Source organism: Pyrgilauda ruficollis, unplaced genomic scaffold (genome assembly GCF_017590135.1).
Source record: "Pyrgilauda ruficollis isolate IOZ18807 unplaced genomic scaffold, ASM1759013v1 scaffold6, whole genome shotgun sequence".
Taxonomy (NCBI): domain Eukaryota; kingdom Metazoa; phylum Chordata; class Aves; order Passeriformes; family Passeridae; genus Pyrgilauda; species Pyrgilauda ruficollis.
In genome coordinates, this window is record NW_024527710.1 from 17,261,612 (window position 1) to 17,274,963 (window position 13,352).

General features: G+C 45.3%; 2 protein-coding genes across 10 annotated transcripts in view; one reads left to right on the plus strand and one right to left on the minus strand.

The window, feature by feature from the left end:
- The window catches only part of DOCK7 (dedicator of cytokinesis 7), a 94,808-nt gene that overhangs the window by 47,368 nt on the left and 34,088 nt on the right, over positions 1 to 13,352 (minus strand). For all 9 annotated transcript variants that reach the window (XR_005956472.1, XM_041483604.1, XM_041483603.1 and 6 more), the window contains exons 12-14: positions 13,062 to 13,204; positions 11,448 to 11,541; positions 10,558 to 10,720 (exon numbers count right to left, since the gene is read on the minus strand). Coding sequence is in view for 8 of the 9 variants with exons in the window: in XM_041483604.1 (XP_041339538.1) it covers positions 10,558 to 10,720; positions 11,448 to 11,541; positions 13,062 to 13,204 (400 nt within the window). In the remaining variant the exon portion in view is untranslated. The remainder of the gene's footprint in view (positions 1 to 10,557; positions 10,721 to 11,447; positions 11,542 to 13,061; positions 13,205 to 13,352) is intronic.
- ANGPTL3 (angiopoietin like 3) lies at positions 920 to 9,270 on the plus strand. Its single transcript, XM_041483609.1, is given in 6 exon segments — positions 920 to 1,417; positions 2,507 to 2,674; positions 4,312 to 4,453; positions 5,606 to 5,701; positions 7,249 to 7,509; positions 8,344 to 9,270. Coding segments are annotated over 6 exon segments (1,347 nt in total). The 3' UTR covers positions 8,526 to 9,270.

Here is a 13,352-nt window from a genome sequence, read left to right on the forward strand (position 1 = left end):
AAAAACCCCACGTTTCCATGCAGAGACCCACTGCAGAACTGGGCATTTATTTCAGAGCACTTGCAGCCTTTCTGCATGCAGTGTGAATCCTAAACAGCAAAAAGAATGCTAAGGTGAGAGGGCATTTATTTCAGAGCACTTGCAGCCTTTCTGCATGCAGTGTGAACAAAAAGAATGCTAAAGTGAGGAATGCAAGTGAGTTATTATTTATCTCGCCCACCTCTGCAAGGCAGCTCTTAAAAATAAGTTTTATATGGTGTAAATTACTGCACAAACCTTAACACAGCAGAATCACATCCAGGCAATCTCTGGACCTAATTCCCTCTTTCTCACTTAATCTGGGCTCGATGACAAGTAAATCCACTGCAGCACAATGAGTTACATCAGAAAACGGCCTGAGATGAAAATCAAGTTGTGTGAATCATCTGGGAATATTTTGCCCTTCCACAGCTCATCAAGGAGCTTCACAACCTGAAAATCCACTGCTCTTAAACATGGTAAAATCCTTTCACATTCCTGAGGCACTAAAGGGAACCAAACAACACAAACAAGGAGCGATTTAAGCCCTCACCGAGATTATGACCCACAATTAACCTATTAAAAAGAGCTGTGTGAAAAACACCGTGTCATCAATAACATTTTACACCAGAAGGCCTGGCAGATGGAAAAGTTCAGAACCAGTTTAATCAGCAACGTGCCTGTCTCTCAATTTTATCTTCCCAGGTACCAACCTACATTCAGGAGGGGTTACACTCGTTCAAACACACACAGCTTAATGATCAACCCGCTGCTCTGCCTCTCCTAAAATGAAGAGGAGTATAAATAGATCAAGTTCTGCAACCCAGAACAGCCACAGAGCACGAGCTGTCACTAGGAAAAGCCTCTGCATCCTGAGCAAAGAGAGCCAAGAGCAGGAAACATGAAGATCATTCCAATTTTACTATTCCTGGCCCCCCTGGCTCTCCCAGCTGGAGCTGACAAGGAGTTTTTCTCCGTGGGTTCTGCGGGATCTCCCGAAACAAAATCGAGATTTGCGATGCTGGACGATGTCCGAATCCTGGCCAATGGACTCCTCCAGCTGGGGCACGGTCTCAAAGACTTTGTCCACAAGACCAAGGGGCAGATGAATGACATCTTTCAGAAACTCTACATTTTTGACAGGTCCTTTTACGAGCTCTCCCTGCAAACCAGCGAAATCAAGGAGGAAGAAGAACAGCTCCGGCAAACCACGGCCAGGCTGCAAATCAACAACGAGGAGATAAAGAACCTCTCCCAGGAGATGAACCTGAAGATTGAAGACCTCATCCAAAACAAAATCCAGCTGCAGGAGCAAGTGTGGGGACTGGAGGACAAGATCACCAAACTGGCCATTTTCCAGCCTTCGGTGCAAGAGACAAAAGAAATTTCTTCACTCAAAGTAAGTGACTTGTGAAAGGCCCTGACACACTGAGCCAAAATACACTGCAATGCCATCGCCAGTAATTGTGCAATAGAAGCTCATGCTTCCCCTTGCACCTCACTAGAGTACTAGTCTGATTTTTTGAGAAAGAAATCACTGTAATAACCTTTAAAAAATCACTCACTTACTCTGACACAGTGTTAATTTCGCAGTAAAATTCCCCAGAGAAATCAGTGAAAAATTGTGAAATTATAAAGCTCTGTATTATTTTCAGTATTGATTTGCAAATCGATTTTAAGGAATTTTGTCATCATAATGATAAAAAAGTTTTGCAGTCAGGAAAATTATGAGATTCTCAAGCCCATGGGTTTGGACATCACCAACTCATCCCAAATCGATCCAGTGGGAACTGCCTGCTCAGTGTAGAAACAAGGAGCTTAAACCTCTGAGAGGTGCATTTATAGCACCAGTAGGACCTCCAGAACCAAAGAACCCTACAGGTATTAATAAAATTAATATGTTAATCATGCAAGCAGTTAGGTGGCTATAAGGCTTTCTATAGAGAAGGAAATATTAACTGCATTTTGCAGAAGTATAAGAAGGCCAAGTATTTTGTATGGAAAAATACTGGATGTTTGTGTCAAAGCAAAAAGATGAATCCTGATCTCTCAAATCCCAAGCTGATACCCTAAATGCTAGGAATTTTTCCCTTTTTTGATCAGTTTTTATTTAGCTTGGATCAAGGGCCGATTCCACAAAACAAAATTGTTCTGGATGTGAAAAGGGAAGGAAAAGAGCAATTTTAAAAAGAATCTACAAAGCTGCCAGTAGTTTATCTCCAAAAATTGGGTGTTTGCTCCAGAAGCAAAGAATTTTTTTCAATTTAGAGTCAAAGCAGGTAAAATCCATCTTGGAGCTGGATTTTGATGATCCTTGTGGGCCCCTTCCAGCTAGGGATATTCTAGGATTCTCTGGAAAAGGAAGGGAACGTTCAGCGGTTTGTGCCTCTCAAAACTGGCCCCAGGACAAGAGTTACAGAGGCAGCACTACTGCTGAAGGTCTTCTGCTGCTCCTAATCCTCCTCCATCCTCCCCTCCCTGTCCCCAGGCTTTTGTGGAGCAGCAGGACAATGACATCAAGCAGCTGCTGAGAATCGTGGAGGACCAGCACGTGCAGCTGGACAGGCAGCACAACCAGATCACGGAGCTGGAGGACAAGGTACAGGAACCACCCCTGCTTCTCCTTCCATCTCTCCTGACACTGAGGGAGCTGAGGGTCCCACACTTGGGGAAGGCTCCCCTTGTTGAGTTTGGGGTGCAGAGGAAGGTGGGGACCATTCTGAGGTTTTGGGAGAGGCTGCAGTGCTGCCAGGCAGGAGCTGTGGCCAACAACAGCTTTGAGACCTAGTCTCTCAACACCAGGCTGCTGGATTTCTGACTGTTCATTTGGGGTTTTTTTCCTCTTATTATCTATCACATTATTGCTCTTCCCTTGGTCTGGAAGTCTCAATGCTCTCTACCTCTTTCTTAATTTCCAAAACCCACTCCCAGAGTGGAAGACCAACATGTATCACTGTAATACAGCACAACCAGCATGATCAGGTTTAATTTATTCTGAGAGGAAAATGCATTTCAATGTGGTTTCTGTCCTCCTCAGCTGTTGGTATTATTTGTCTAAGTGATGTCACCTGAGGAAATAAGCTAATCTGTTTGCCCATTAAAAATTATTATTAAACAAGTTAAATCTGTTTGCCCATTAAGGTGCACCACAAGAGAAGGGGTCATTTCCCCCCTCATGAGCCCTACCCTGTCAGAGCAGTGGCACAGCTGGCATTCCCACACCTAAAATCCACCAGCGTGGAGCTGCAGTTATTTTTATGTGGTAAATTGGGTATTCCACAGGGCTACACTCTCAAGAAAAATTATTCTCTGCATGACATTGTCTTGATCCATGAACCTCATCATTCCAGAGCCTTGGGAAGTTAACAGTGTAATTATGGCTCTTGCAGCTAAACCACATCGAGTTCCTGGAGCTCCTGGAGAATTCCTTCCTGGGGGAGCAGCAGGAAGCAGAGCCCATCCCCTCTGCTGTGCACAGGCCCACGGCTGGGACATACAGAGCTGATGGTGAGACCCCATCTCTGAGATGTGACTACAGCATGTGCTGCCTTCCCACCACCCCCTGGGACAGCCCTGGATTGGTTTGAGGAGAAGGTTTAAAAGGAGAATTTTTTTATGTTATACACTGGGCTGTGGGAAGGAATTAGATTTCCTTCTTTGGAAAAAATGTCTTTATCTATCTAGCCCCACTCCTGCTGTACTTGTCCCTCGGGTGGCACACAGGAACAATGTCCAAAAATGCAGTAACAGCATCCATTCCCCTCTTGTAAACATGCTGTGACCATGCTTTCACCCATGTCTATCTTGTGGAGCCTGAACAGAGAACTCATTTTCTTCACACTGGCTAATTATAAGATTTAGGAGTCCCACACAGGAACAATGTCCAAAAATGCAGTAACAGCACCCATTCCCTTCTTGTAAACATGCTGTGACTATGCTTTCTATCTTGTAGAGCCTGAACAGAGAATTCATTTCCTTCACACTGGCTAATTATAAGATTTAGGAGTCCTTTCTTTGAAGTTGAAAGCACTGATGAAGTGTAGCAGTGAGCATGGTATTTATTAGGAACTTTACAAGGGGTAGGAAAGCCCATTTCCCAGAGTCTAGTTTTAGGCCTTAGAAACTTTCCAAAATCTTCCAAACTTCAAAAACACAACCTATGCACACCTTGGCAGCTGCACTATTATGCCCAAAGCAGTCAGCCCGTGCCATGATGTTTATTGTAAAACAGAATTACCAGTACATTCATTCCCATTTTTGTCTCTAGCTCTCAGCTCAGCACACCCCTAGCAGGATTTCTAACACCCTGTTTGCTCCCCAGGTGCTGCTGCTGACTGCACTGCCCTCTACCACAGCGGCGTGCAGGCCAGTGGGGTCTACACTATTCAGCCCAATGGCTCAGAAGCTTTCAATGTCTACTGTGAAATGAAATTTGGTAAGAGCTGTGCCAGCAACAGTCTAATTTTCACAGAAATATCTTCCTCTAAGTCAAATCTTTGTCTTCTCCCAAAGCACACAAAAACTTATGATTTATGTATCCTGTTGACTTCTCTTAGTGGCCTGTCTGCTCTAAATCAGGTTTCCCATATCCTGAAATCTCTTATCACTACTCTCATTCTTTACTGCTCTCTTGTTTATACTGAGGAAAGGACAGTCATGTGACATAAATTAAGGATATCCAAATCCCAAACCCCTTTAGCTAGGCAACGAAAATGGTCATTATAAAACCCATTACAGGGCAACCACGAATGCATTTCCCAAAGAAAAGCAAACAATTTGCTCTTACAAAAGTAAAGTTTTGTTCATTAACAGGCTGTGCTTTAGACTGAGCTGTGCCAAACACCCAGAGAAGTGAGTCCTGGGACAGGATTCCTGGGCCACATTTGGGTGGCTCAGCAGCCAGGAATACAAATGTTATGTCACCTTCCTAAGGAATCCAAATTTATGCTTTTTGTCACCAAATCACCCACAGCTTGGCCAGCTCCCTCATTCCCTGGCTCCTCTGCACCCCCCAGAGCTGCTCTGTGCCTGCCCCACATCCCTTCCCATGCCCTCAGAGAGCTGGGGAACATGTGGGGCCACCTCACGTGTTTGGATGTGCAAACACAACTCACAGGGCTGCCCTCTGCAAAAAGCTCCTTTGCTGACATTTGCTGGAGCAGCTGAAGTGAGGGTGTCATGACCTGGGCTCGGGGAAGACCCCCCTGGAGCTGCAGCCTGGACACAGCCCCAGCACCTCGGCCCTGCCCCGGAGCTGTGCCAGCAGCCAGCCACTATCAGCAGTCTGACCCTCTGAGCCAATGCCTGGGGCTCTTCTTATCTCTTCTTTATCAATTTCTCTGTCTCTCAGCCCTCATAAACAAGTGAAACCCAGTTAAGGCAGCCTAACAGAATAATTCTGTGAGAGGAGCCACCCTTGTGCGGACACTTGAAGGGTCCTGGGCTCTCTCCAGCTGGGCTCATTTGTATTCTCTTCATGAAGACCTCAATTAACTCATTCTACCCCAAAATGGGAGCAGCCCAGAGCACACTCAAGGACAGGGAATGAGGCCAAGGCCAAGCTGTGACTTATTTCCCCTTTTCACAGGCACATCCTGGACTGTTATCCAGAAGAGAGTGGATGGATCGCTGGATTTCAACCAAACTTGGGATGCCTACACAAATGGTTTTGGTGACCTCAATGGTAAATATTCCTTTTTTTTGTGTGTATCAATTGATTTGAGAAGCTTAATCTTCTTATGGAAAGGAAAGCAGACTAACCTGCAAATAGCAGCTGACTGATTTATTGGAAATAGCAGGAAGTGCTTACTAGAACACATAACTCGTGAAATTCTCAAAGACATCCCTTCAAATCTGTGTTTAGAAACTGAGTCAAGGCCAGAATGCTTTAAACACTATTTCATCAAGATTTTACTACTTATAAAAGCACTTCCCAAAGCATTTCAAATATACACAAAGGCAGACCCTCACGAAGTTGCTGTCACTACTTTCTCTGAGCCTTCCTCCAATCCTGCTACCCTTAAAACCACTTCAATTTTTCCAGCCTCAGGAGAGCCCAAGGCTGTGTGTGCTCCCCAGAGCAAACACCTCAGGCTTCTCCAGAGTGGCCAATCCCCTCCATGGCTGGATAGGGTGAGGAAACACCCACATTCCCCTGTTAATCATCAACTCCAAAGAATTTGTAGCACCAAGTGCTGCCCAACAGCCTCCTCATCCAGAATCTTCTCCTTGTTTTTCTCGTATGAGATGAGTGACCTCTTGTTTGGGAAACAGTCTGACTTTCTAAGCATAGCATAGATCTAAACCTTGGCAAGGTGAGCAGCAATATTGACGTATTTCCACATCTTTTATAATAAAGAGCTGCTGAATCTCAACCTTTCCCTCAGCTTTGGGACAGGAGCTCCCAGCTGAGGTAGACTTCCAGCTGTAAAGTTTATCTGATCCTGTTGGATGCTTTAGTGGCTCCTTGACTGGTCTCCCAATTCCCAAATACTGCACCAAGATGCAGCCAAATGTTTGCAGAGTTGGGTCTCACAGAGAATTTCACTGCTCTTAGCTGTGTCCTACTCAGTGCTCTGCTGCACCTTCTGAGGTGATAAAATAAACCAGGTTACAGCTCCTAACCTGGAAATTAGGGAGTATTTTCTTCAAGCATCTTGTGCTCTATGGCTTCAAATGCCAGCTGTGTGCCTGGCACTCACATTCAGCCCCACTTTGTACATGTGGCAATTACCTGCACTGATAATAAGCTACTTAATGAATATAATATATTAAACCAATTAAACTAATGATCAGAGATTCCAGCAAAAGAAAAATTTCCTTTGTACAGGAGGGTGCTGAAACCCCAGTTTGGTTCTGCAGCTCTTTCCTCCCAAAATGCAACAATTGCCATTAGGTTTTATGTATGTCACTGGCTTCATTTGTCACACATTCCAATTACACACCTCTTAAATGTCTCCAGCTCCCTCTCAGAGTTCCACATGAGATGGGAAACTTAAAGGGGGAAGCTCCAGTTCATTTAGAACTCTTGCTTTTATTGATCATCAGTGTGCAATTAAGCAGAGGTAAACAAAAAGAATGTAGCAGCAGACCTCTGCAAAGATCAACAGTCCCCAAGACTCAAATCACTGATTTAATTAAAGCAATTAATAAAGCCTTTTTAATACTGTATTTTCACACACACTACCTGCAGGTTATCCCTAAAACCATCTCTTCCCTCCACCTTTGCAGAGGAATTCTGGCTGGGCCTGAAGAAGATCTACTCCATCACCCAGCAGGGGAATTACCTGCTGCGGATCGAGCTGCAGGACTGGAGAGGGAACAGGAGGCACATCGAGTACAGCTTCAGCCTGGGGGGCCCCAGCACCAACTTCACCCTGCAGCTGTCCAGGATGTCGGGGAGCATTCCCAACGCGCTGCCCGAGCACGCCCAGCTGCGCTTCTCCACCGGGGACACGGCCAGCAGCTCCAGCTGTCCCCAGAGCCACCCAGGTACGGCCCCAGGGCACGGCAGCTGCTCTGCTCCCCCAGCACTGCACCACGGAGGGCTGGGCTGGGAGCTTAAAGCTCATCCTGGGGTGCTCCTGGAGAAAAGGAGACTCAGGGGTGACCTTATCCTTATCACTCTGCACAGCTCCTGAAAGGTGCCTGTGCTCAGGTGGGGCTGGGCTCTTTCTCCAGCACCACTGACACAATCTTGAAAATTGTGGATGCCTGAAAGAATGCCAAGAGGGGCATCTCATGTCCAGGGAAGGGCCCCTCAGGCCAAGGTCATTTAGGGGCTGGAGCGTGTCCAGGGAAGGGAATGGGGCTGGGGAAGGGTCTGGAGCAGCTGAGGGAGCTGGGAAGGGGCTCAGCCTGGAGCACAGGAGGCTCAGGGGGCCCTTGTGGCTCTGCACAGCTCCTGCCAGGAGGGGACAGCCGGGGGGATCAGGCTGTGCTCCAGGGAACAGGGACAGGAGGAGAGGGAACGGCCTCAAGTTACACCAGAGGAGACTTAAATTGATTAGAGGGAAAGTTTCTTCATGGAAAGGGTTCTCCAGCCCTGGCACAGCTGCCCAGGGTGGTGGAGTCCCCACCCCTAGAGGGATTTAAAATCCAGGCAGGTGTGGCATTTGGGGACATGGGTCAGTGGTGGCCTTGGCAGTGCTGGGGAATGGCTGCACTCAGTGACTTTAGAGGACTTTCCCAACCCAAACAATTCAGTGATTTGGGAATCCTGGGTAGATGCCAGTTTAGCTGGAATTTAGGGCCTAAAGCAGATCTGTGTTGCAAGGAGGAGCTGTTTACTCTGCCACAGACTGACAGGGCCACGTTTCTCCTCAGGAGGCTGGTGGCACAGTGAGTGTGAGGAAACCAACCTGAACGGGAAATACGTCACGCCAAGGTCCAGGGGAAGGCTGGACAGAGGAAAAGGTTTGTACTGGAAGCCTAAGAAAGGAAGATACTACCTGCTCAAGTCAACCAAAATAATGATCCACCCAACAGACTTAAAAAGCTTTGACTGAGTGCTCAACCTGCTGCATTTTAACTCAGAACAAACACAAGGAACTTCACCACACCAAAGGACTTGATGCTGTGTTTACCAACAGATGCCATGTCCCAATCCATGCCCTGCATGGAATTTCTCCAAAACATAAACCAGAGGCATCTGAGATGGTCTTACAAAATGTTTGGTGAGTATTGTCATTCCCTCAAGCCCCAATGTCAATGTGCTGCAACTTTTTGTGGAGCTTTTCCTTCCCCACAGTGCAATTCTAATGCCTAGAAGCCAGCCTGTCACATATTGGATAATATTGTTTGGGGGAATGGGTTTTCAGGCTGTGCATTCCTTTCTGGGTTGTGTAGTAGGGAAAACAAAAAGTGTTTTCTGGGAACAAAGGGCTGGCAAAACCCTAAGGAAAACATTTAGGGGGAACAAAAAGAAATTTTGTTTCTTGAAGTCACTAATTGAATGTTTGGTTCATGTTTTTGTTGTGGAATGTTTTAGGAGCAAATGAAAGATGGGTAATTCCTCATTTTAGGGCTCTGGGTATTTCCAGACAATGCTCCAGGAGTGTAGCTAAGGCCAATCCATGCTCTCTGGAGCTCTGTGCAGGTGTGTCACACACAGGGGGCAGAGCAGATCCTGCTCCTCTGGATCCCACAGATCCCACAGGGCAACTGCACAGCTGGGCTGCTCACTGGAAGTGAAGAGCCAAACTTCACTGAAAGGAGCAAGAGATCTGCTCTCCTCACCTGAAATGAATCAGAGCCAAGCCTTTGTGACCTTTCAGTCCAACCAAGGAATTAAATAAACAACCAAGTGAGCACACACCACAACACCTTTCACTTAGGGAACAGCTGCTCCAATGGGGTCAAGGGTGCCAACCCACAAACCCGGTAGGCACAACCCACGGGACAGGGCTGGTCCAGCTCCTGGGGACACTCACATGTTGAACTTCAGCTGCAGAACACGGAGTGACAGCCTTGGGCTGGCCCTGGAAGTGCTGACTGACAAAACCCCCAGTCCTGCAGCTCCCCTGAGTCATATTGACTTGTTTATCTTCCCCAACCCTTGTACAGTGTGGGTTTTTTATCTCAGCACAGGAAATGGTTTTGGTTGTCATTTGTCAGAGTGAAACCCCATGAAAAGAATGTGTTAACTACAGAAATGCTGCAAAAAAAAATCCTTTTCCTTCTCATGGGTTTGTAACAGAGATGAGATCATGCAGTGTTGCTTATTTGTACTGGTTTACTGTAATGTTAAATTACCTGTCCAATAAATAAATAGACAAACAAATAAATGGCTGAGACTTTTCAAAATACAGGATATGGAACTCGACTAAACCCGTCTTGCAAGCTTTGATTTATAAAAACCTGGTTTGTATCTAAATTTAAATAAAGGATTTGCTAAGTTGGTGAAATTACTCAGCTGATGAAGACAATTCCACCCAGCCATGTAATGTCTTCAAAGATACTACAAAAAAGCTTTAAATTAATAATGGTACATAATGTAAAGAAATCTGGTCCCAGCCTGGATTGTGTTATAGAAAGATTATTGTTTCCCAAGATATTTAGAAAAATTTCCTAACTTTCAGGGCTTCAGAGGATTTTTTTTGCCAGGTATTGTAAACAAAGAAATTGCTTGGAAACCAAAATGGAAATATGAACAAAGGGATTATGAGTTTTCTATATTTCTAATCCTCACTTTAAAGAAAAAAAAGTCAGTGAAAGTGACATAAATTAATAAAACCAGTAGGAGAATGGTGACTTTAGCAAAGGAAAAAAACCCTAAACTGAAAAGCTAAAACTGAAAAGAATTTAACCAAATGGAGAAACCTCTCCTGTGTTCTTATTCACAGCCAAGTTTGATGCAAACCTGTTTGTCCCTCCCCAGCTGAGCCTTCCCTGCTGTGTCAGCCTGAGCCCTTCCCATGCCTCTGGCACAGCACCTCTGCCCATCAACCAAATTTTGCAACAAGTCTGCTGATAAGGGAGGAATTTCTACACTTGCCAGTCTCAGGCCCTGGAAGGTGAAATGGATTTCCAAACTCTGACCTGTATGTGGTGTTTGGAACGTAGACATCCCTGGCAGGGAACTCCAGGATTTCTCTTGTAGGTCTGACTCTGCTGTCTGGGTAAAGCTTGACCTGCAGCAGCTCTGGGGTTAGGCAGTAGTGGGGATTCTCTGGAGCTGGAGATATGTCTATCTTCAACTGAGCTGCAAGAAGAAAGGGGTTTTACTCATTAATAAGTAGAAATTAATTTTTAAAAGCATAACTGTGCTAAACCATGGCACCCAGTGCCACATCCAGTCTGTTTTTAAACACATCCAGGGATGGTGACTCCACCACCTCCCTGGGCAGAGCATTCCAGAACTGTATCACCCTTCCTGTAAAAAACTTTTTCCTCATATCCAGCCTATATTTCCCTTAACACAGCTTGAGACTGTGTCCTTGCAGCCTTGGGAGAAGCTTGGATTGATGTGAAGCTCCAACAAACAGACATTAAATGGAAATTTCATGGACTTATGTTTCTACAGTTGTAAGAAAGAATATGCCTTAAGTAAGAAACTGTATTGATAAGATGGTGAATGGTTTATAAGGCAGGGGTGTGGTTGTACAGAGAAAGCAAAGAGTTGAGAATTTATAATAGAAGCATCTGTGTGTACAGATAGTAGCCCATTGGGTAAAAGTAGAAGTACTTCAATGCAGTAGAAGTGAGTAAAGGTGATAGGTTAGAAAAGCAAAATACACCTCGTGGCCATTGCATTAGAAAGTTATTTATTGCCTTGTAACAAAGAACTTGTGACTACTTTGAGCTACAGCCAACAGCTTGCCCCTTTAAAATCTCACAGCCTGTGAGACTGATGTGGGCAATAAATGGTTCTCAGCCCCATGGTGGTGCCATTCCCTCAGCAGAAAGCAGAGACAGTGACAGCTGGATACCTGTGATGGGTCTGAGCCTGCGCAGCACCGACGAGGGACGCCTCATGTCAGCCAGGAACTTGTACAGGTCCTCATCGCTCAGGCGATCCCCCTCCTGCTCAGGGTGCAAGATTTGGTTACCCAAACTCCCCTCCAGGGCTGCCAGGGTGAACAAAGCCTCTCACTCCACAGGCTCTTCCCTCTGGCATCCAACTGTCCCTTCCCAGAACAAGGTGTTACTACCATTAACGTGTTAAATTACACTTCACTTCTCCATCCTTTCCCCTGCCTTCATCCCTTATTAATCACCCTGACAGCTGCAGGAACTTTTAATTGAAAGCCTTTTCTCTCCCCATCAATATTATCTTTTTCCAAACTGGAAATGGCTGCTAAAAGATTTCCCAAAAATACCCATTTTTTAGCAAGTGTAATAGTTTGAAAAAGTATCTGTCATTCAGGAGGTGATCCCCATTCCTTCTCCTCTGCCCTTCTTTGGGATGAGCCCAGAACAGCCTTATTTTCCAGGAAAAGTAGGAAGTGCAAGGAGTGTGTTGTCAGTCTTCTTCATGCCTATTCTAGCAGCTCAGAGTTTTGCCAATTTTGGAAATGTTACAGAAAATGGGACTCTGCCACCCAAAAGCAGAAGATACCCGATTTTAAAAGTTAGAAATCATAAAAGATACTGACTTTAAAGGTATCTTTTACCTTTACAACATAAAGAAGAAAAAAAAAATAAGCAAATGGAAGGAGAAAAACACTGGGTAGTGTTCAACTAATTAAACTGAACAGGAGAAAAGGAATATAATAAAGAATCTGAAATTTGAAATCTTAAGTTAATGTTTGGCAGTTTTTAAAGAACAAATTAAATAAAATTAGCTGCTTCAAAGTAAAAATAACCTAAACAAAGTAAATAAGTACGTGCTTTTGTAAATCATTACTAACTTAGTGATCAGTTTTTCCTTAACTAGATGTGACATTAAGCAAATCTTAGAAAATTTTCAGCTCATTACTTTTTGCTAAGCTTAACTAAAAAATTTGTTCCCTTTATTTGTGTTTTCCACTGCTCAGGAAAATCCCAAGCTCTGGCTAAGAGGAGATGCCACTCAGCAAAGCAGCACCACAAGCAGAATGCTTTGTTCTCCTCAGGGATCCCTGGATGTGTCCAGGGAACTGATGTCAACCTTAAATCACTCTGAGGAATTGAATTCACCTCTACCAGAATTAACATACTGTATAAATGTTATGTAATATGTAACTCAGAGGAGGTTTAGATTTGGTATTAAGGAGAAATTGTTCCCTGGGAGTGTGCTGAGGCCCTGGCACTGGGGCCCAGAGCAGCTGTGGCTGCCCCTGGATCCCTGGCAGTGCCCAAGGCCAGGCTGGAGCAGCCTGGGACAGTGGGAGGTGTCCCATGGCAGGGGTGGCACTGGATGGGCTTTAATCTCCCTTCCAACCCAAATCAGTCTGTTATTCCATGATAATTGATAAACAACATAAACTGAATGCTGCTCAAAGTCTCCCTGCGACTGGGGAGCAGAAATCAAATTAATCTCAAATTAATCACCCAGTGACCTCACACCATCCAATCCTTCTGTCCAAGAAGTAACTCCTAGGTGAGCCACAGCCCTGCCAGACCTGTTTGAAGAAGTTGGTCACTGTCAGGGTGGCTGGCCTGAAGCTGCTCAGGTTGCAGGCCTCGTCCCCACTCGTGGTCCTCTCCAGGGAACGCCTCCCGACGATGCTGGAATTCCGCCGCTCCGACCACGACCCCTTACGTTCTGCAAGACACAACAGGGAGAAGGAATTAAAAATAAAGCAGGAAAAACTACAGTCCAAGAGCCTGCTTTGGCTCCAAGCAGGATTCCTGGGGAAGGAAGAACTCCTTCCCTTAGAGGAGGAGAGGGAATGATGCCATGAGGTGACAGA